Genomic DNA, 24752 nt, shown 5'->3' with positions numbered 1-24752 from the left:
CATACAAAACTCAAATCAGGACTGGTGAGCTAACTAATCTAAACTACAACTCAGAGTTAAACTTTCCTCACTCCCGAGAAAAATAAACACAAAAGTATCTTCCGGGTCAGCTTATTTACCTACGCTTTCCTTCTATTCTAATATAACTAAACAAAAAAAAAAACTCACCATCCTGTACAAAAGAAAAGAAAAACAAACTCCAAAACCACCTACAACAGGTTTCTTGAGGTAGGCCAAAAGTGAAGTGCCACCAACAGCTCTTGAATAGGCGGAGGCCACAGGTGTTGGAGATAATCAGGCTCTGCCCTCATCCAATTGGCAACTATGCTCAGAAAGGAAAAAAGAAAACAAGAGAAAGAGCAGAGGCTCGTAACACTCTTTTAATCCTTTTTATAAACTAGACAAGTTAGAAATTTTGAGTTAGAATAGTTTCAAGTGCATGAGTATAAATTCAATGTAAAAGTGTAATATGGAATTAGTAAGCAGATAAGTTTAACTGTTCGGCTGATGACGTTTAATGTTCCTGATAGACTCTGTAGGCCTCTTAAGCCACTTCTTCAAAACTGCCTTTTCCATCTTTTTCTTTTCTTTTTTTTTAATTAATGAGTGGGGTATTCCTGATGTATTTTATGTTGTAGAAAAAACATGGAAATATCTTGAAATTGTGTTAACCACAGACCTTATTTCAGGCAATTAACCAAAAATCCATTCAGAAAACCCATTGACTTTGGGATGATGGTACCGGAAGTGCAAAAATGCAACTCATTTCTGGATTTTAGGACTTATTTCAGCATCTTTTGGGTGCCACAGAAATTACACATTTAATCTTTCCAAGCATTTCATTGAGTGTCATTTATAGTTTTCCTTTTATGTCTAGGTATGACCTTGACTCAAAGAGTGACAACCTGTCCAAACATGTAAGTGTTTTCTTGTAAATGTAAAACTGATGGACACTGTGTTTGTGTGTTGGTTGAATTTAAAGACTTGTTATATATTTTGGTTATGTGTGTGGCAGTACAGACACCTTGTTTGACCCTCATCATGGGGGTTTTATCATGATTTATTCAAGGATATTGTGGGGTCATAACCATGGGTCACTCTATATCCCAGAGTGCACCTGTGGGATTGATGTTCAGAGATGCTGGGCACAGACATTCTAATCAGCTCTCTCAGGAGAATGTCTGCCTTTTTCTGTCCTGCCTTTCCATCTGCAAAACCTTCCTGCCACAAATGTTGCCCACATGCAGCCTAACATCAACTTATCTAAAATTAGGTCCTATTCTCATCAATATCCTTGTTTTTCAAGGACTTATGTGTTGATTAATACTGAAACAGATTTCATGTCCATTTTTCTTTATTTCCCCACATTATTCATATTTAAAATATGTCTCTTTATGTTTTTTTTTCATTTACTTTTAAAATGCCTTGCTGTTTTACTCTTGTCTCAGGCCAAGACTTTTACAATTTTGCCTCTAATATTTATGTAATTATTTTATGAAATATAAGATAATAAGATAATATGTATGAAGAAAAGATAAAAAAGTAGATATTACTTTAATATAGTTATTATTATATAAAAACTAATGATGTGAACTAAAATATGCAAACAAAAAGTATTAAGATTATTTAATTATGTCCATTTAGGATTGAATACACTGAATGTGAAATGTTCATTTTAAATGTTTGCATGGGACATTTGGATAGAGAGAATATCGGTCAGAAATCATTCCCATTTCCCACTGGAGAATACTAGCTTACAGGCAAGTTCATAACCCATTTGACTTTCATATTTCTGTGAATTATTTCTGAGTGAATGAATGTGAATGATTTGTTTGTGCACATTATTTTAAAAAAGTTTGTTTAATCTTCATTCTGCCTCTGAAACAGCTATTCTTTTATGCTAATGTAACTAATGATTTATAATTTTATAAAGTAATATTAAGCATTAATATAATAGCTTATTTTTCATGATAAATAAGGGTCCATTTTGATTTCATGTGTACTGAGATATCAGGCACCTTGTACTCAAACGGCCAAAAATCATGAAATGTGAAGAAAGCTCCCATTCCTAACGTGTGTATGTGTTCGCAGGACTTCCTGGGCCAGATGTACTGTACTTTGGGAGAGGTGGTGGGATCTCTAGGAAGTCGTATGGAAAGACCACTCATGTAAGTCGTGCATTTGAGCTTCACGCTTCTCTGAAACACAATGTGTTGAAATATGTTTTCAATTTTCACCTAACACTGCTTTCAATTTGGATTTATCTCAGTTTATTTTACTGTCCTCAAAGAAGGACATTTTCATATTCATTTTTTTCTGCATATAAATTGTGTCCCTTGGCTAAACTGCAAAAAAATCTAATCAGAATCTGTTTTCAAAAATGACTTCCTCTGAATTTACATATCAACCTAAATAACAAAAAGCACATCCAGTTGCTTTTCAATTATGTGAGGAAGGTTTTTAGAACAGAGCTCCATTCTAGAATCAAATTACAAATTTGTTATATTTACAAATGAATTTTCTTGGGGATCCTTTAAAATGTTCTTAATCAGGATTCAATCTTGTATGCTTTGAGAGTTTTACCCCTATTAATTAAACTTGGAATGTGTATGTGGATTTACTTCATTTAATCAGTCCTGCGGCACCCCCATAACAAAAAAGAGAGAATTTCAGCATTAATGAGCATTAAATAAGCCTTACTTATTTAACTGGAACTGACTGTGTCAAAATAGATGAATAGTATCAAAACAAAACAGCACATTTCAAATTGTACATTTTTTCATGTACTCAAATTAATTGAGAGACAACACAGAATATTTGCCACACCATAGAACCATTTAAAATGATCTCGTGAAGGCAAAAGTCAGTCACACCATGTAAAATATACTTTCCCTTAAACAAATATATATATTTTTTAAACATATTAAAGGGTTAGTTCACCCAAAAATGAAAATTCAGTCATTAATTACTCACTTCACACACACTAATTACTTCAATAGAACACAAATTAGGATTTTTTTTTTTTAATAAAATCTGATGGCTCAGTGAGGCCTGCATTGCCAGCAAGATCATTTCCTTTTTCAATGCCCAGAAATGTACTAAAAACATTTTTAAAACAGTTCATGTGAGTACAGTGGTTCAACCTTAATATTTTAAAACAACGAGAATACTTTTTATGCGCCAAAAAAACCCTAAATAACGACTTTATTCAACAATATCTAGTGATGGACAATTTCAAATCACTGCTTCATGAAGCTTCGAAGCTTTACGAATCTTTTGTTTTGTAACTGTCATGAGCCGGGTTTGATTGTCTCCTTGTTTTCTCCTTTCTTCCCTGCCTTCTATGCTTATTTGTTTCAGCTGTTTGTCATTTCTGTCGGCATTCACACCTTCTCGCGTCCGCACCTGTTCTGTGTCTTCGTTGATTGTTTTGCCTATTTCTCCCTGCCGTTTGTTCTGGCTTTGTCGGATGATTAACAACCTGTTAGTGGCGTTCGTCTGTGTTACAGTATCTCTCAGAAATCGTTAATTACTGTTTGTGTATTATCACAATTTTAGTCCCAGACCCTTCAGCTGTCTCATGGTCCGTCTATCTGAGCCCTCTGTCTGCCAGCCTGATTCCTTCCATCCGCCAGGCTTCGTGCTCTCCATCTACAGCCTGTAGCATGCCCAGATTGGCCACCGAGCTCCTGTGCTCCGCGAGCTACCATCAGCGAGTGAATTCCCTTTATGTTTTCCTGTTTACCAGCTGCAGCGTCCCAGTGTGACGACGCCTGGCAGTCTGCTTTTGTTGGACTTTGAACTGTACTCTGAATAAACTCTGTTAAATTGCTCCTTTGCTTCTGGGCCTTCTGCTGACACACAACAGAATCATCCGACCAGCCATGGACCCGGCGAAGGAGGGACCCATCAGTTCTGCTGTTGAGATGCAGGGTGCTATGCTTGGCAGGCATGAGGAGGAGCTTTTGGCTGCTAGACACGCTGTGGAGAACCTCGTGGTTCAGGTGACGGACTTGAATCACCATTTTCAGTTTCTCCACCACGAGTTGTCTGATCCTCCGTCTCCCAGTCCCGCCTCCGAGCCAAGAATCAACAACCAGCCACGGTATTCGGGTGAGCCTACTGAATGCAAAGCCTTTTTGACCCAGTATAAAGTTGTCTTTTCCCTTCAGCCCTCTACGTATGTGGCTGATCGTGCCAGGATTGCTTTTGTTATTTCCCTGTTGACTGGAAGGGTGCGTGACTGGGCTACGGCAGTCTGGGAGGCAGAGGCTGCATGTTGCCAGTCTTTTACCACCTTTAAAGAGGAGATGACCAAAGTGTTTGATCGATCCTTCTTTGGACGTGAGGCTTCCCGTCTGCCTGCTGTGCTGCGCCAGGGGAAGCGTTCAGTTCCTGACTACGCCATTGAGTTTCGCACTCTCTCTGCAACATGTGAGTGGAACGAACCGGCTCTGACAGCACGCTTTCTGGAGGGTTTGAATCCAGATATCAAAGATGAGATTTATGCGCGAAGTCCCCGCTGCTTTTGATCAGTTGGTGGAATTGGCAATCAAACTGGAGAAGCGAGCTGATCTTCGGCGCCGTGCCCACGGCGCGCAACCTGTGCCACCCACTCCTCATCTTACTTCCACTGCGGTGTCCTTCGAAGCTGCCCAATTCCCTGAGCCCATGCAGACATCGGGCATTCAGATTTCACCCGCCGAATGCCAGCACCGTATCCTCCACCATCTCTGTATGTACTGTGGTCGTTCGGGCCATCTGGTTGCTGTCTGCCCGTTAAAAGGAAGCGCTCGCCAGTAGACCGGGGATTACTGTCGAGCGCTACTTCACACTGCCCTCCTGCTAGGACTGTCACCACTCTTCCTGTCACCCTCCGTTGGGCTGGTGCCATTGCTTCCTGTCAAGCCTTCATTGATCCGGGATCGGAGGGTAACTTCATGGATGAGGATTGGGCCCGGGAGAGAAACATCCCTGTTCGCAAGTTAGAAGATCCTACCCCTGTGTTCGCACTAGATGGCAGTGAGCTGTCTGGTATTCATCATGTCACCGTACCGGTGAGTCTCACCATCTCTGGCAATCATCAAGAGACTATTTCTTTTTCAATTTTTCATTCAACTGTCTTACAGCGCCTCTTAGAGAATAGGCTCTTCATAAAGGCTGAGAAGTGTGCCTTTCATGTCCAGTCAGTAACGTTCCTTGGCTCGGTTGTTTCTGCTGAGGGCATTAGTATGGACCCTGCCAAGATTCGTGCTATTATTGAATGGCCCATTCCTGACTCCCGAACCACACACATTTTTGGGGTTTACTAACTTTTATCGCCGGGTTATCTCTAATTTCAGTCATATTGCTGTGCTCCTGACCGCTCTCACCTCATCTAAGACTTGCTTCATCTGGACTGAATCCGCACAACTCGCGTTTGATAGACTTAAGGAGCTGTTCACCACAGCACCCATACTAATAACGCCTGATCCCGGGAGACAATTCATAGTCGAGGTCGATGCCTCTGATGTGGCTGTAGGTGCGGTGCTTTCTCAGCGTTCGCCAATCGATGAGAAGGTCCATCCATGCGCTTATTTTTCCCATCGACTTTCGCCGGCCGAACGCAATTATGATATTGGCAATCGCGAGCTTCTTGCCGTTCGATTGGCTTTAGGTGAGTGGCGACATTGGTTAGAGGGTTCCGCTGTTCAGTTCATAGTATGGACGGATCACAGGAACCTTGAGTATATTCGTACGGCTAAGCATCTAAATGCTCGCCAGGCTCTTTGGCCGCTTTTTTTTGGCCGCTTTAACTTTACCATTTCGTATCGGCTAGGCGTTAAAAACACGAAGCCTGACGCTCTCTCGCACCAGTTCGGTACCTCGGAGAGCACCTCCTCCACAGAGACTATCTTACCTGACGGGTGTGTGGTAGGAGGCGTTACCTGGGGAATCGAGAAGCAGGTAAAAGGCATTAACCAATGTTTCTGTTCCTCGTCAATGCCCCCGGGATTTGTTATTCGTTCCCAAGTCTTTCCATCCTGTTGTCCTCCTCTGGGGGCATTCTTCTAAATTAGTCGTGCATCCTGGGGTAAGAGGAACTCTCGCGGCTGTCAGTCAGCGATTTTGCCCACAGGGGCTCGTGATGTGCGCCGGTTTGTCGCCTCTTGTGCTATATGCGCTCAGACTATGTCGAGTAGTTCTCCTCCCGCTGGACTTCTTAGACCTCTCCCGATTCCGTATCGTCCATGGTCCCATATCGCCATGTATTTTGTGACCGGTCTTCCGTCGTCTGCCAATAATACGGTCATTCTAACCATTGTTGATCACTTTTCTAAAGCCGCCCACTTTGTTCTGCTCTGTAAACTCCCCTCTGCAAAGGAGACGGCTCAGATAGTCATTGAGCACGTCTTCCGCCTGCATGGCCTCCCCTCGGATATTGTCTCGGACAGGGGCCCTCAATTTGTGTTGCAGTTTTGGAGGGAATTCTGCCGACAGATTGGCGCTTCGGCCAGTTTGTCGTCAGGATTCCATCCTCAAACTAATGGACAAGCTGAATGCACAAATCAAATTCTGGGTCGTATGCTCCGAACTTTGGCCTTTCGCAATCCCTCGTCCTGGAGCGAACAATTACCGTGGGTCGAGTATGCCCATAATTCTCTTCCCTCCTCAGCCACTGGGTTATCAGCTTGCCAGTCTTGTCTCGGGTATCAGCCACCTCTGTTCTCCTCCCAGGAGACAGAGGCCTCTGTCCCTTCGGTCCAGGCGTTTATCCGTTGTTGCCAGCGCACCTGGATGACTGTGAGATCCGCTCTGTGCCAGAACAGAGAGTGCACACGTCGTACTGCCAACCGCTGTCGTGTCAAAGCACCCAGATATGTTTGCGGCCAGAAAGTGTGGCTTTCCACTAGGGATTTACCCCTGCAGTGCACTTCCCGCAAATTAGCTCCGCGCTTCATCGGTCCCTTTCCCATAGCTAAGGTTCTTAGTCCTGTAGCCGTCAAACTCAAATAGCTCCTAACTTACAACGCGTCCACCCTGTTTTCCACATATCATGCATTAAGCCGGTTATTCCCGCTCCCGCCCGACCCACCCATTGTCCTGTTCTTGTCGAAGGTTCTCCTGTCTACAGGGTTAGGAGACTGCTGGACGTGTGCCACCGGGGGCACGGTTACCAGTTTGTTTGTGTCTTTGTCGGATGATTAACAACCTGTTAGTGGTGTTCGCCTGTGTTATCTCTCAGAAATCATTAATTACTGTTTGTGTATTATCACAGTTTTAGTCCCAGTCCCTTCAGCTGTCTCGTGGTCCGTCTATCTCTGTCTGCAAGCCTGGTTCCTTCCATCCGCCAGGCTTCGTGCTCTCCATCTACAGCCTGAGGCACGCCCAGATCGGCCACAGAGCTCCTGTGCTCCGCGAGCTACCATCAGCGAGTGAATTCCCTTTATGTTTTCCTGTTTACCAGCTGCAGCGTCCCAGTGTGACGACACCTGGCATTCTGCTTTTGTTGGACTTTGAACTGTACTCTGAATAAACTCTGTTAAATTGCTCCTTTGCTTCTGGGTCATCTGCTGAAACGGTTACGTCATAAGTGTTTCGAAATTTCAATAGTTCACGTGACTTTGGCAGTTTGATACGCGCTCCAAATCACTGATTCGAAACAAAAGATTTGTAAAGCTTCGAAGCTTCATGAAACAGTGTTTTGAAATCGCCCATCACTAGATATTGTTGAATAAAGTCGCTATTTTGTTTTTTTTGGTACACAAAAAGTATTCTCATTGCTTTATAATATTAAGGTTGAACCACTGTACTCCCATGAACTGTTTTAAATATGTCTTAGCTTTCTGGGCATTGAAAAGGAAATTATCTTGCTGGCAATGTATCCATCGGATTTTATCAAAAATATCTCAATTTGTGTTCCGAAGATGAACAAAGGTCTTATGGATGTGGAACGACATGAGGGTGAGTAATTGAGTAAATGACTGAATTTTCATTTTTGGGTAAATTAACCCTATAAAATCTTAATGTTCATGGTTGTGTCCATTTGTCAACTGCCCATATACAAACTGCCATGTTCATGATTCCCTGTATAAAGTGTGTGTTTGGATTTTGTCTGATTGTGTGTGCTGTTTGGCATCACATTGGGTGGTAACATGTTGATCTCAGAGTGTTATATAACCAGAGCTGCCTGCACTCAATCATTCACTCACTCAGACCTCTTTGGACATTCATTTATCGATGTACAGTATAGTGCAGTTGTAAATAAATACATTTAAAAACGTTTACAGCAATAAACCACACTGAATAGCTCATGCAACTCTGTATGAATTAATTTCATTCTTGATCATATGTTAATTGCTGATACAGCCACATTTACATCTCTGTGTTGATATCAGTCCTGCACGCAGGCAAGTGAGCCGCTAATATTTGATGTAATGGGTGGAATAATATTTATGTTGTCAGTAGGGAATCAATAATTCGGTACCCACTGATAGGCAGCTGCTTTCAAATGGTCCCATGCTTATTTGTGTTCACACTCTGTAGTCCGAAGACCGCCAAAGGTTTGTAATTACAATGCAATTTACAGCATTGAGCATCTGTATAGCCTATGCTTTGATTTGTGCACATTTGTTTAAAATAGCTTGTATAGGCGGATTGTTCACATGATGTATAGGCAAAAGTTTTGTATTGTTTATACGACGAATGCACATTCTCTTGTTTTCTGTTAATTATTACCATGTGGTCTGGGTGTCTATTTTTCTTAAATGCCTCAACTCAGAATGCTTAATGTTGATTTGATTGCTTGTGTTACTTGAAAAAATAAATGATTTTTGTCTACCTGATGTAGTAGATTTAATGCGGTTGTGTTTCGGGTCGTGATCTTCATGTCAAATGGATCAGGTCATGTCGGGTATGGAATTAAATTAGTGCTGCTGTCGGATAATGGGTCGTGTTCTGTTGAGTACTGCGGGTGCGGGTTTTACCAAGCAGGACCTGTGCAGGACTCGGTGATATAAACCAAAGCAGGAGTCATTCTCAAGCTGTTAATAGGGTAGTTCACAATCATATCATTCCAAACCCATAAAACTTTCATTCACTTTGAAACACAAATGAAGATTTTTAATGAAAACTGGGAGATTTCTGTCCCTTCACTGAAAGTCCATTCCACCAAAACATTGATGCCTTAAAAAGAAATCGGAAAAGTGATCCATATGAATTGATCAGTTTCCAAGTTCTGAAGAAGCACAATTACTTTATATAATGAACAGATTTAATAGGCTTTTATTAACAAATAAACAGTGAAGAAATCAAATACATACAGAACATCAAATATGGTAAACAAAAGCTCAACTGTACGTTCATATGAACTTCAAAGATGAACTAAAATCTCATTGTTGGGGAGTAACTAACTAAAACAGCAACAAAGATTTATGTCTTGTAAAGTTTTAATGTAATTCAAATGTAAAAATGCCCCTTTAAATAGTTTCAATTTATTCAATGTAATTATGGCCCTGTTTACACCTGGTATTAAGATGCGTTTTGGTCTGTCGGATCACAAGTGCAAGTGGACGACACTAAATACAGGTATAAACGGGGTCTAAAACGTTTTGAGCTTGACCACATCCAGAGGTAATCAAAAAAACACATTTGACCAGACTGCTTTCGTAGCGTAAACGCTCATATGGTCGAATGCATTCGAACAGCCACAAAAGACTCCCTACTGATCTAAAGAGTAAACATTATGGGAAGCATGCTAGCCAGACAGGATTTAAACCTTGTAGGCTTTTCTCTCACCATTCCTGATTTCTAACACTCACTCACCGCGTTCGCCGTGGTCTTGCGGTTGTCAGAGCAGAAACAAAAGCTGCTGCTCCTTGTGTGTTTTTTCTTAGTTTCCGGTTGCGTTCATATGTAAATTGCACAAGCTTATTTTGTCCATTAAATTGAAAGATCTGAAAAAATCCATACATTTACAGAAGGGGTTAAAAGTGGACAAAAGAGATGGATTAAAACAGTTATATTAAAATATATCCTGGCTCTTACAAGCTTAATAATGGTAGTGAAGGGGGTCGTGAGATTTTGAAGCCCAAAAATGGGCATCCATCCATCATAAATATAATCCACACAGCTCCAGGGATTTAATAAAGGCCTTCTGAAATAAAGCAATGGTTATTTGTAATAAAAATATCCATATTTAAAACTTTATAAACTATAATAACTGGCTTCTGGTAATGGCCGTACGCAAGCCGAGTTCCAGCGCAAGAGTGATCTCTGACCCGATGTATGACGCTGGATGTAGGAGTATCGTAAGCTTAGACTCCTCTCGCGGTTCAACAAATAGGGCTGTGCAACAAACTCAAGCTCCTCTTCTCTTATATCAAAATCCTCTGACGTTTCTCTTTAAAAATTTTCATTTTAGACTTCTAATTCGTGACTGTTGTTTTGTTTTGTTTTGCTCTATCCTCTGCACTTCCGCGTTCACCAATACGCCATGCGTCGGGTCAGAGGTCACTCTTTGACCCAAACTCGACTTGCATACGGCCATTACCAGAAGCCAGTGATTATAGTTCATAAAGTTCTAAATATGGATATTTTTCTTACAAAAACCTTTTGAAACCTTTCTCAAAAACATTTTGAAAACCTGAAAAGGGCCAACCTTCAGTATGTGTAAATGTGAGTGAGATTTGTCAAAAAAAAGGGCATCATCTGGTAAGCACTGTTTGAGTGGAGATTTAAGGAGTATTAATTTGGTTATTAAGAAACATTTGTCCAGGACCAATTTCCTGAGAGGTAAGTAAATAGCACTAGCCATAGTAAAACCTTTTGCTAGTTGCGCACTTAAAATTGTCAATGCTTATACAAGTTGACAAACTTAGAAATATAGAAGTGATAAAATTATTGATGATATTGTATTATTTGCTACGTCCCTTCTGACAGGGAATGTCTCGATGCCATACAGTACATCAGGGATGGGCAGTATTCATGATACATGTATTTTAAATATGTATTTCAAATATAAAATAGTATTTTATAATTTGTATTTGATAGGGTTGATGAAAATAGCTTTGTATTTTGTCTCAAAATTCTTTATTTTTTTGTATTTTTGTAGTTTTAAATTACTGTAAAATACTTTGAAAGTAGTCTACATGATGATATCGTAAAAATGCGGCCTTTGATTGGTGCCTACTCAGTAGTTTGCAGAGACTTGTTGAGATCAGAACAGAAAATTGATCCAAATGGAAGAAGGTGGTCAAGGTACAAAATCAATTTTTGCATAAATTGCTATAATTTTGAACAGTTCCTGTTAAGTTTTGGTGTTCGTTTTAGTAGCCTAACAATCAAATTATTAATTAGTTAGAAACTAGTTGCTATGTATATAGGTGCCATCAGTTGTCTTCTTATAAATAACTTGTTTGTCATTGAGTCAGTGTTGCTGATGCAAAGTAGGCCCTTCATTACCAAACACCAAGTAACTAAATTAGAATACAAGTATGAGTCATTCGCAAACTGTTAAACATTAAACTGTTAGTTACTTTAAAACTAAACTTCATCTGGGAGATCACAGGGATATGTGAATATTTGATCTGTTAAAGCCACAATATGTAAATTTTCGCCACTAGAAGTCGCTTATCCTTGATTTCGTGGAATCATGGAATGTGTTGTTTTCACGTCTACAGCAGGTGGAAAAAAATCGGGATGGGACTCGGTCAGAAATCATGTTCATGGATGAGATTATTAACTTTACTGTAATATTGTAATGAAGCGGGACTCAGGCAGGGATCCATTTGCAGCTTTTATTTAAATAATGAACAATGCAGACAGGGGCAAAGGCAAAGACATAAACTGGGACAGGCAATGGTCGAGGCAGGCGGCAGATAAACAGAGTCGGGTCGCAGGCAGAGATCAGGGCAGGTGGCAGGCAAACATAGTCCAGAACACAGGCAAAGATCAGGGAATAAAGAGTCCACAAGAAAACACTCAGTAGTGATCACCGGGGCAAATCAAGACTTCGCAAGTGTGAGTGTGTGTGACTGGCTTATATAGTCCGGGTAATGTGCTGCAGCTGGGTGTGAGTGATTACTGATTAGATGAGTGAGTGTGGGTGATTGTCAGGGAGGATTCTGGGAATTGGAGTCCAGGAATGGCTGGGAATGTGACAAATATGAAGCAGAGCAGGGCCAAGTGATGCTGGAGCGGAATGAGGCCGCTGGAGCGATTGCTAATGAGAGACATGCGCGACACACACCTCAAGAGCAGTGGAGCGTTTATAATGCCACAGTCTCTGCTTACACTTTTTTCGCATTCGCTCGGTGGCTGCTATGAGACACTTGTTGCATACTGCAGTAAGCTAGATCAATATTAGTCATGGTAAAACATGGTACTCGTGGAAAATAAAGAAAACGAGATTTAAACATGAAGCTATATAACATGATTAGTTTTCTGTCGATGAATAAATCCAAACAGTTTCTCACCTGTCTAATAAAACATATAATATATTAAAGCGCTTTTTGTGTTTCCATGGTTTACAAAATAAAATCAGAAACCGAGGGTAACACGGATATGATATCAATGATAGGCAACGCACAGACACAGCCCGTGTCCTGATTAAAATTGCTTATTTCTCTGGATTTAAACATTCTTGGAAACATTTGGAATAATGTAAGGACACAAGTCAACAAAATATATAACATTGTTCTAGTGGTTTTTGGATATTTTAATCCAAAAATACTACTGTATATATTGTGCCTTTAACTGGTTGAAAACAGAAAAGCTGTTTCTATCAAACATTGTAACCAGTGTAATGGTGAAGGGGTCGATCAAGTAGACCAACTGATGGAAGGTTTGCGAACAAATTTCATGCTCCCTTGTAAAAGTATTTTTTTATATTTTTATAATACAAAAATAGAGTAGTTTATTTGATACATGGTGTGGCTGCTGTATTTTATAGTTTATTTTGATACACTTAAAATTAAGGTATTTTATTTTAAAATACATTTTTATGTATTTTTGCCCAGCCCTGCAGTACATGAGCTATCAGGTTAATTAAAACAGTTGCTTGATTGTAGTTCTAAATATGATTAGCTTGTAGCTTAGAGCTACACTGGTAGCTTTTTGTCTCTCTCTCTCTCTCTCTCTTTGTCTGTCAATTTCATTGTAAGTAATTCCTGATAGACAGCTGCACATTTCAGGTTAATTTAGAAGAGTGCCTCAGAGGACATCTGTAGATCCAGAGCATATTAAAGACACGTCTTCAGTTACCATGGATCTGCTACTCTAACCTCTATAACATAACCCAGAACTACTTAGTGGAATTGAAACAAGCACTTAAGGCAACACTGCCAAGGCATAAGTAAGGGAGAAGTTTGTTCTCATCAAATTATCTTCAAAATCTTTCATCATTCATCTTTGTCAGGCACTTGTGCAGGACGTTGAAGTGTTGGGTCCATACAATTTAAATTCAATTCCGTCTTGGGCTTCTTAAGTGTAGTCTTATATAAGAGCAAGCAAACACTCGTGTATTCGCCTGCCTGCTTCCACAAACACTCATTTATTTATGCAGCTCAGATACATACATTCATAACTGTCGACTGGCTACGATCGCTTATTGATGTTCACTTATTCACACAGCATGGGCTGTACATTCCCATTCATTTACCACAGTCAGCATACAGTATTTACTAATTACTCCTTTTAATAGGCACTTACATCCAAAGCAAAGTTCTGTTTTTTAGGACACTTACTACAGAATCAGTCCTCCTGGAGTAAGCTATAAGGTTAAGTGTCAATGACATTCCTGTAGGATTTGAACCCTTTTTAGAATTGGTCAGTTGTGTGTTTCTTGTCAAGATCAGTGTTGTCAGGGCTTCTTCAGTAACACACATTGTTCCTTCTAACTTTAGAGGCATTCCTGGGAAAAACTGTGGAACTATTATTGTGAAAGCTGAAGAACTTGGAAATTGCAGGGTACGTCAACTGACTTCTCGTCTCATCTCGTCTTTTTCTCTTCTCTCCTATAGTCTCATCTGGTCTCTTCTTGTCCCTTTTCATCCCATATCTTCTCTTGTCTTCATGTCTAGTGTTGTCTTGTCTTCTTGTCTCATTTATTTTGTCTTCTCTCACATTGTTTATTTTCTTCTCCTTGCATCTTGCATTGTCTCATGTCTTCTCTTCTTGTCTCATTTCTTCTCATCTAGTCTTTTTTGGCTTCTTTTCTTCTTTCTTGTCTCATTTATTTTCTTCTCTTCATGTCTTGCATTGTCTCATGTCTTCTCTTCCTGTCTCATTTCTTGTCATCTAGTTTTTGTCTTCTTTTCTTTTCTAATTTTTTTCGGTGTGTGTTTGTCTCTGCCTGTGATGTTTGTCCTCATCTAGTCTTGTCTATTTGAGTCTTTTATTTTTTTCTTGATTTATCTCATCTCTTCTTCGTCTCATTTCTTATCTCTTCTCCTCCTCTTTTCTTCTTGACTCTAGTCTCCTCTACTTTTTCATGTGTCATATTCTCTTCTTTTCTTCTTTTCCTTTTTCATCTTGTCTCGTTTCTTCTTGTTTGGTCACTTGTCTTATTTTCTTATCTCTTTTTGTCTCTTTTCTTTGCAAATATTTACTGAACAGAATCGTGCAGTTTGTGCTTATGTGTGTGGTTTTTGTTTTTAGAAAAGTTGCCCCATATTTTCAGTACATCCCAGCACAACCACCATTAGTTGTTAATGTGTTTTTTGTTTATCAGGAGTCAGTACTGATGCAGTTTTGTGGCAACAAACTGGACAAGAAAGATTTCTTTGGAAAGTCTGACCCTTTCCTGGTCTTTTACCGTAGCAATGAAGATGGAACGTAAGTTTTTCGTTTTTCTCCCCATTTTCCTATTGGACAAAGTTCATAAAATACAGACAATAGAATTTTTTTTTTTTATTATTCATATCAGTACTTACTGTATATCCAGTGCTTAATTTGTAAATTCCGAGCTCCTGGAACAAAGGGGGAGATCCAGCAATTTAGTGGGGTTAGGAAATGTAATGGAACGTATGCACAATTTGCATTTAGTTATTTTGATGTGCATTGTGACCATTTGTGCATGTAAAACATCAAAGGTCTGACCAACAAAAGGTCTGACCTTGGCACACAATTCTTCCAACATATCCCTTGATGTTCATGCTGAATTCAGAAGTTTAATCTCTGGCCATATCATTTTGTGCGCAGGCGCTTCCAGGTATTTATGGAGAGACTGCCAGTATATGAGCATAGCGGCCGTTTAAGCCACCATATGAGAGCTTTTATCCATTTTTCTGTCTCTTCGTAGCATTTAATAAAATAATGTCCAACAACACAAATAACTCTCTCCAAAACAATGGACTACATCATGATAAGGCAGGTTCCCTCAAGATATAATGTACATAACGTAGTGGATGTAAATGTGCAATGATTCATCTATCCTTTAGTCAATTATTCAAAGAGCATATACAAAACGTGAGGCATTTTATTCAGTCTCATACTTTTTAATGCACATCTTATATTCCTAATAAAGTTTTTTTTTTTCTGTAAATGTGTTTCCACCACAGTTTGTGTGTTTCTTTTTGTCAAATAAAAAAATTATCCAGTTCAAGCGAGCGCACAAGTTTATGCACATTTTGGAGATTTTATTCACATGCTAAGCTAGATTCTAAACGCAAAGATTTCAGAAAACAGTTGCCCATATAACAGAAGTGCATTGAAGTATACATGTTATATTCTCTATACATTGTCGTGCATTGTAAATGCAAATAGCAGTCAAATCCAATAGAAACAGATCGCCAAAACACGGCATGTACCGCTTTGTAGCTGCATTTCTTCTACTTCTTAATAAGGTTTTATATATTTCACACAGATATAGCAAGTTATTGACAACATTATCATTACTATAGTTAATTTTCCTGATCAAATGTACACAGTACAATGAAAATATCTTTCAGTGGTGTAAAAGATGGGGGATCCCTAAATGTGGTGCCAGATCGGATTTCACAGATTCTGTATCCGGCTTGTTCCGGCACAAATTAAGCCCTGCTTATATCAGATGCATTTCCATGCTACGTTCAAGTCTAATAATGTGGTTATGCTTGATGCCTTGTTTAATATCTTGTCTTTGAAACTGGTCTCAGTCTTCTTTGACACTTTTAGTAAATGGTGTATGTGTGATATGACCTATTTAAGACCCCTTTTCACACTGACTGTTTCTCATCTCCAATGTTTGTCAGATTTACCATCTGTCATAAGACAGAGGTGGTGAAAAACACACTGGACCCTGTATGGCAGGCCTTCAAGATCCCAGTCAGAGCACTGTGTAATGGGGATTATGACAGGTGGGTCAAATATTTGACCTCTGAGCTTCAACTTGGTGGGAATGAAAGGATTCAGAAACACATTTGGATCTTTTTGGTTTCTCACTTCTCACTGTATTAGTAAATATGCACATTTTGATCAAAAACAAATATAAATTTTATCATACACTACCATTTAAAAATGTGATAAAGTGTACTGTAAAAGTCTTTACTGTCACTTTTGATCAATTTAAAGCACCCTTGCTCAACAAAAGTATTAAAGTTGGCATGAAACAGAAGTTGCAATTAGTATTTTCTTCCGTATTTTGAAGTATATCCATATCCATCAGGGTGGTGCTGTGGGTGGGGCTTGATGTTGAGGGGCAGAGCCATGGTGGGGGATTTTAAACAAAATCCCAATATTAAACAACTTATAGACAAACATACAAATTAATGAGGACAGAGTTATAAGAGAACGCTCAGAACTCATGGGGGCAGTTTCCCGGACATGGTTTAAATTAAGCCAGGATAGGTCTTAATCTAGTATAGTTAATTGTGTCTTAAAAAATGGCTTTCTGAAACACAGATTAAAGGTGCAAAAGAGGATGTTTTGTTTTATACATTTTTGCAATATTACTTGAAACTGTCTTTACTAACTGATAAAAAGACTATTTATTAGGTGCACTGAAAGGAATAATATTAATATACATCATCTGTGCACGAGGTAGGGCCTTAAAAACATCAGCCAATCGTTTACGCCATCATCGCGTAAACGATTGGCCCTCTGGCTTGTCAATCACTGCCGTGACGTTCCTTGTGAGAGACGTGCGCGGATTGGCCCTCTGGCTTGTCAATCACTGCATGACGTTCCTTGTGAGAGACGAGCGCGGCTGCACGCTCCAGTAACTTTCCACACTCCACAGGCGCCGCATGCAGTGTTTTTGTCAGGAGACAGGAGTAACAACTGCAGATTATGAGTTACCTGCGGTGAGTCCGACATAATGAATCCACTAACACAACACAGCGAATGCCGGTGGTAAACACTCGTGTTCTAATACTCGTGCATGAGTTTTGGGAGGCGTTCTCTCGAAATGAGCTGTGAAGGAGGGGGGTTGTTCTTACGCATGCGATCATTTCAAAAACTCACTAACAGTCTTTGGTTTCTCAGTCGACGAAAAGATCCTCTTTAGCACCTTTAAGTACAGATTATCCATAGACTATGGAGTCCAGACTTAAAATAAACTAGATTAATTTAAAACCAACTGTGCTAATCTGAATTAGCATGAGAGAGGTTGCCTGTAAAACATGGAATGAACCAGGAAAAGCTTAAAATTGCATGTAACTGAGAAGCAAATCCAAGGAAAACAATGGCAGCAGAAAAAGACTTCAATCCAAAAAAAAACAAAAAACTTTACTAAACAAGAGACGGTTCTTTTAAAGCAAGCAAAATACATCAGCTGTGGGGAAAAAAAAGAAATGCCTGGAAATCTGTTTGTAATTAATTCTATTTAAAAAGATGAAATATATATATATATATATATATATATATATATATATATATATATAAAATCCTATGATTATTAATGCTTTTGTTTTGTCTTTAGCAACAAACTAAACATAACTATTTACACATGTGATGATCAGTGTCGGCAGTCTAGAAATAATACCGGTTTCATCCAAAGCACTATCATAAAAGTTCCTTCATTATATTTAAAAAGGCAATTCTTGTTAGCAGGTCCTCAACCCAAGCACTAACTCAACACTTCACCACAATGGTAATCTCCAAAAAACACTAACATATCAAAAACTTTTACATAATAGAACATTAAACAGTAAAACGTCTCTCCATATTCTCATCTTTCTAAAAAATGCATAAAATAACACTTTTTTAACATTTCTCATATACACACATACATACACAGTGTTTATCAATATCGATATATATATCTAAGTAATACATGTGTCTTCTTTGAAACACAACTTCAAAGTTAAACCTGCCTCCTGGTAGGTTTAATTTAAGCCTCAATTTAGTCCTGGAGTAGCTCTAGTCTTCCTCCAGGAAATCAGTTTATTAAACTCTGGACTATACTAAGTCTAGGACTAATTTAAACGATGACAGAGAAAACAGATTTCTGTTCATCTGGTTTAAAGGGCCATTTTATTCTAGGACTAGGCTTAATCTCTGTCCGGGAAACCACCCCATGATTAAGTAAACGTTAAAACACTGTATATTTCACCACACGGCGGCAGCACAAAAACCTGCGTCTTACTTTATGATACTCAAATGTAGTTTTGCTTTAATAAAGACCTCTATATTTAGGTTTTCAACGATGTCTGGGTGAACATGCATTAAGTGACGGATGAGTTCTGAGACATGCTGCTCCTCAACCAGTGTTGTCACGCAACTCACTCATCTAGTCAGCTAGATCGGCTTTGAAATGTATTAATTTCTCGAAGTTACTAACCACATTCAACAACATATTAAAACAGTAATCTTTAGAGTAATTTTATGAATAAAGGTGGGAAATTAACACCCCTAGTTCCCACAGCCATGCGTACAGTATATCCGAGTGAAGCGGCTTCTGGAATGAGAAAAATGTAGAGTGGGATTTGATTTTGTCCTTTAAGAATTGATTGGATCATAGGAAGTTGGGCACTGGAGGTCATTTGTGGAGGATATTTAGTCCCGCCCTCCACCAAGACACACGTCATGAAGAGAACAGATGGGAGGGGGTATGGATTTGATTAAAGATTTTGAGTGCACATGGGTTAAAAAAATAATAATGATGTGCCAATGATGTATAAATCATTTATAATATACTCTGCAAAATTCTGTAAAAATAAGAATTGTCAATTTTCATTTCATGGCGACATTTACTAAATTATGCGTCAATCCTGTTACAATAATAACTAGCTCTTGTTGAAATTATGAACTACTCTATAATTTAAAAAATTCTGTCAAAATGACTTTCAGAAAATAAATTCAGCATCTTTTCATTACCTTATTGTTTTTATGTTTATCAATTCATAACAGAAAAGCAGACGTAGATGTGAACTTGTAGTGTCATGACCTTGACCACAAAGCTAATAATATCTAACTTAATCTTAAAGGGATAGTTCACCCAAAAATGAAAATTCTCTCATCATTTACTCATCCTCAAGTAGTTCCAAACTTGTTTGAATTTCTTTGTTCTGCTGAACACAAAGAAAGATATTTGGAAGAATGTCAGTAACCTAACAGATCCCCCCCCAAAATTAACTACCATAGTAAGAAAAATAAATACTATGGTAGTCAATAGGGGGCCGAGATCGGTTTGGTTACTGACATTCTTCCAAATATCTTCCTTTGTGTTCAGCAGAACAAAGAAGTTAATGTTTAAATGTTTAATGTTTAAATTTGCAAATGCTTTCCATGACTGAACTTTCTTTTTCTTTTTTGCAGAGCAATAAAAATCGAGGTGTATGACTGGGACAGAGATGGAGGGTAAGAAAGAAACAACCATTCTGTAAATACTGAAATAAGATGCTTCAAGATATTGCATGAGACTGTGTGTGTGTTTTCAGTCATGACTACATTGGAGAGTTCAGCACAAGCTACAGGGAGCTCTCTAAAGGCCACTCTCAGTTTACTGTGTGGGAGGTGAGCCACTTTCATTTTCCCCATGTATTTTTCACACATGCCTGCCTAAAATATCATAAATGTCTTCTTGAAATATCCAAGACTTTAGTGCAGACATTTACATTACTTCATAAGTGCGTTGTTGAGGCTTAAGGAAGTAAGTAAAAGTAGAGCCTTGGAAAATCTGATTCACCGGACTGTTCAATAAAGCGATTTAAAAAAATGATCCACCACTTACAACCCTGTAGGTATAAACCATTTAAATGTTTTCGTTAGGTACCTGAATATATACATATACTGATTTAATATGATATTAAATACTGATATACAGTAACTCTTTTGCCCCCTGAGAACTGTGTCTGCATTTACTTACTAGCTTAAATTATGTTTCTGGCCTTACTGTGACATTTTGTCCCCCATCCCTGTGAAATCTCATCTTTTTTCATCTTTTGTATGACCTCCACATTACTGAAGCATAAATCAAACCCATGACAAGAACACTTATCAAAACTGGCCGCGGCACAAGAACCTTAGATAACAGTGAGAGGTCTAGCAGACATCGTCAAACGTTCATCTCCGCCAAGAGCTTCTGATGATCTAGTTTTTCAGCACAACCATTATCCATCATCTCTGTTCAGAAACAGATGAATTTCTTGAATTCATGCATTCTGCCTATATTCACATATTGTGGCAAAAGTGAGAATATACTGGATAAGCTACAGAGAAATACATTTTGCAATATTTTGATTAAAATGTAGTTTAGCAATAAAATGTTAAAATAAAAAATAAAATAAATTATATATAAAACACAATAAAATGAAAGACAACAAACAAACAAACAAATACATACATACATATACATATACTCAACAGAAAAAGTGGTAACAATTTACAATAAGGTTCATTAGTTAAACACTAGTTAGTGCATTAACTAACATGAACTAACCATGAGCTATACAATTGTTACTGTATTTACTAATCTTCATTAACGTTAGTTAATGAAAATACAGTTGTTCATTGTTTGTTCGTGTTACTTCACAGTGCATTAACTAATGGTAACAAGATTTTAATAATGTATTAGTAAATGTTGAAATTAACATTAACAAAGATTAATAAATGCTGTATAAGTGCAGTTCGTTATTTGTTCATGTTAACTAATGAACCTTATTGTAAAGTGTTACCGAAAAAGTTTAGGCCTAAATATAAGATGATAGATCAGATGAATTTGAATTGTATATAAAAATATCCATCCATTTGGATTAGACAGTTTTAACACAAAGTAATAAACTTGTGTGATGCATATTTGTCAGTCGTACATAAATGAAATGGGTAACATTTCTGTAACAAGTACTTTTAAACTGAAAGTGTTTTAAATACACAATAACCAAGTTTATATATTATTATTAACATCAGTGAATCTCTTACATTTTGACTAACTGAATGTTGCTTGCTCCACAGGTAGCCACATTATAAGTGTACATACATATACTAAGTATATTTATACATTTTTAACTGAATAAATTTAAATGATTTCACAATGAATAAAACACAAACACAAATTAATTTATGCTGATTGTAAGAAATTTGTACAAATGCATTTTGAAAATATTATTTAAATAAAATCAAAGATCCAATTAGTTAATAAAAACTATGCCATGATTTTTTTGGAATGCGTTTTTTTTTTTTTTTTTTCTGACATTAAGTTTACTTTGTAAACCAAATGAATGTAAATCTTATATATGCAATTTAACTATAAAAATCTTAAATTTTGGGTCACCATTTTTTGAGATTCAACAACATTTCAGCAACGTCCTGTCTGATTTTGCTGCATTTCTGCAGGTGCTGAACCCCAAGAAAAAGAAAAAGAAGAAGAAATATCTAAACTCAGGAACCGTGAGTGCATTTTTAACTAGATCTTCCAGTTTAAATAACAAACAAAAAAAGTTCCAAAGAAGAACAAAAGAAAGCAATACCTGTTTGTTCTAACAAACAAACATCCTTATTGGTAAGACTTCTTATAGAAGGTCCTACATTATATCTTCATAAGCAATGCACAATGCCTTCATAAGCTGTGCATATAAATATTCATAAATGTTGATGTAGCTCATCATTGGTCTGCCCTGATGCCGTGACTCTAGAGAGTTACATCATCACCCTGAGCATGAATATTGATATGACATTTATGATTAAAGTATGCATTGCTTATCGAAAGTGTGATGATGCCCTTTAGGACTCTACATAGGAAGTGTTACCAAACTTTCATGTCGACAGGTCACTCTGCTGTCCTGCTTCATTGATGTTGAGGTTACGTTCCTGGACTACATCAAAGGAGGGTGAGTATTTGTGTGTGTGTGTGTGTGTGTGTGTGTGTGTGTGTGTGTGTGTGTGTGTGTGTGTGTGTGTGTGTGTGTGTGTGTGTGTGTGTGTGTGTTCAGAATTTTGAGAAAACTCAGAATTAAAAGATATAAACTTGCAATTCTGAGAAATAAAGTTGCCATACTGCGGGGGAAAAAAAGTCAGAATTATGAGATAAAAAGTTACAATTACCTTTTTTATTCTTTTATTCAGTGGTAGAAACAATCTTCCATTACAAATGACAGTCAAAATGTATGTATTTTAATGTTAATTATATATTTTTACAGTAAAATACTGTTAAAATTAAGTTTTAATTAAAATCAATTTAATTTAAAATGAAGTCACTAAACTTTTTGTGTATATGAAATACTATTGAAAAATAAATGTTTTAAACAGTAATATGCTACATTACCACATGTCCTTTTTACTCCAATGAGTAAATCAAATAAACTTTATTACCGTAAATATTTATTTAATTTGGCAAGTGGCATTAAGTTATAGAATTAGATACATCGTTCTAGAAATTGTGGAATTCAGTATCTCACATATTTAGCAAATGTAACGTCATCTGGGTATTCCATGCATAAAGAAGTATGGTACGGTCATACTCAAGCTCATCCATTGAGACTGGAAACACATTGCTGTGCCTCACCATCCATAAATAATTCCCTCTTCCTTCCCCTCTCTTTTCTCTACATCACACACACATATTCACAGGGAGCGCACTGCATTATGATGCCGTAATAAACTGAGCTATAAATAGACCGCTCTATTCTGAGAGACACAGAGACCCCAGGCACATGACCTGGCCTTCAAACAGTCGAGCAAACACTGGAAATATCGGCAGAATAATTGGAAGGATCTGCAAAAAGACTACTGTGGAAAATCCTTACAGACACAAATCTCGCTGTTATATGCATTCTGTTGAATAGACCAAAAACCAGGAAGCGGCAGAGAGAATATTAGATAAACAAAGAGATGATCTCAGGGAATTACTTCCTTCGTTTCTGCCCACAGATTAAATTGAGCTGAGACACAGTTTCACACAGTCAGCTCACCGAGGACTGAGGAGCTTTATTATGCTTTGATAAGCATCATATATTTTATGTTATGATACATATGTGCTTACAATAATGTTTTTGCTCTGTTCACTTGCAGCACTCAAATTAATTTCACGGTGGCGATTGATTTTACTGCTTCAAACGGTGAGCTTACATTACTGAAAGATTGCTTTTCAAGTAAAAATTATTTCTAGCATCATGTACATGTTATGATAATGGCTTATTTTTTTCTGTGTGCATGTAAATTTAATCTTTTTATTTATGAATATATTTTTATTTTTGAGCTTCTAAAAATGAAAGCTTTATTACTTTATTACTTTATGAACTTTCAAGAGATCATCATTTTCCCACCCTATAGACCGAAGTACTAATTATAAATTTGTAACCTTCCAAAGTACTAACAGTTGTGTTAAAAGTACAGAGAATTTGTACAGATTCTGATAAAAATTTGTACTCAATTACAAGTCACACCTTGAGTGTGAAGAAGGATCCACATTTAATTATACTTGAGTATTTGAAAGTTAAAATTAAACACCTCTCTTATCTTTTTAAACTGACTTTTGAATACAAGAGGCAGAAGAGAATGTCAAAAATGTTCAACAATTTCTCATTGTTCTGCTTATGTAAAACATAGCAGATGTTAAATTAAAGTCTGTTAGCTGAATATTTTTGAATTACAAGTCACATTCAGTTACAAGTCAAATTCTTTTTCAAAACATGTTTGAATGTACAGTACTCACTCTATTGCATTCAATGTTGAACTGAATATTACAGGGCTGAAGATCAGCAAATAGCATTTAATCACACTGCATTATTTACAGTCAATATTCTTTTACTTTGTGCAGTAAAAAAAAAAATCACAGATTATTTACCCATAATGTTGAACTATTCAGCTTAAAAGAGCTAACTTAAGGGTATACATAATGAATTACTAAATACCCTTTGTTGTAAGCAAGTGGTCAAAAAACACTCTTAAAAATAATGGAAGATGGATCATAATTTTTAAAAAGGGAAATTTCACAGCATAACAAGGTTGAACAGAAACATCTATGTAATCTGGTTCCCTGAGAGGGGAACGAGATGCCGTGTCATGGCATTGGGTATGTGAGCCGGTGTCTGAAGCACGTCTACACACATCAATTCCTGATTGGCTACGTGATTACGTAGCGAAGCACATCACCAAAACCATAAATAGATGTGTGAACAGGGGGTTACTTAAGTAACCTGAGACGTTCCCTTTTGAGTGAAACTCAACACCTAATCATGGCGTTGACGCTATGGGAATCTTAATACCAATGCCACCTCACCACGGGATAGTGCCTGTCCAGCAAGACTGTGTATCTGCACAGACAGTTGTTGAGCACAGGATGAATCCAGATCAACCCTGAAGGACTTGAGACACTGGGGTTGAATCCACATCCAGACTGTAAAACCTGATGAATG

General features: G+C 37.9%; 1 protein-coding gene across 1 annotated transcript in view; it reads left to right on the top strand.

Moving 5' to 3' along the window:
* The window catches only part of cpne8 (copine VIII), a 76275-nt gene that overhangs the window by 30651 nt on the left and 20872 nt on the right, over positions 1–24752 (top strand). Inside the window, exons 5-14 of the mRNA XM_048159324.1 lie at positions 878–917; positions 2092–2168; positions 13884–13947; positions 14711–14814; positions 16212–16316; positions 19717–19758; positions 19839–19914; positions 21733–21786; positions 22165–22226; positions 23407–23453. Coding sequence (XP_048015281.1) covers positions 878–917; positions 2092–2168; positions 13884–13947; positions 14711–14814; positions 16212–16316; positions 19717–19758; positions 19839–19914; positions 21733–21786; positions 22165–22226; positions 23407–23453 — 671 coding nt within the window. The remainder of the gene's footprint in view (positions 1–877; positions 918–2091; positions 2169–13883; positions 13948–14710; positions 14815–16211; positions 16317–19716; positions 19759–19838; positions 19915–21732; positions 21787–22164; positions 22227–23406; positions 23454–24752) is intronic.

The sequence above is a fragment of the Megalobrama amblycephala genome, linkage group LG15, assembly GCF_018812025.1.
Source record: "Megalobrama amblycephala isolate DHTTF-2021 linkage group LG15, ASM1881202v1, whole genome shotgun sequence".
NCBI classification, from domain to species: domain Eukaryota; kingdom Metazoa; phylum Chordata; class Actinopteri; order Cypriniformes; family Xenocyprididae; genus Megalobrama; species Megalobrama amblycephala.
Note: the sequence above shows the minus strand (reverse complement) of the source record. Positions and strands in the feature narration are given on the sequence as shown.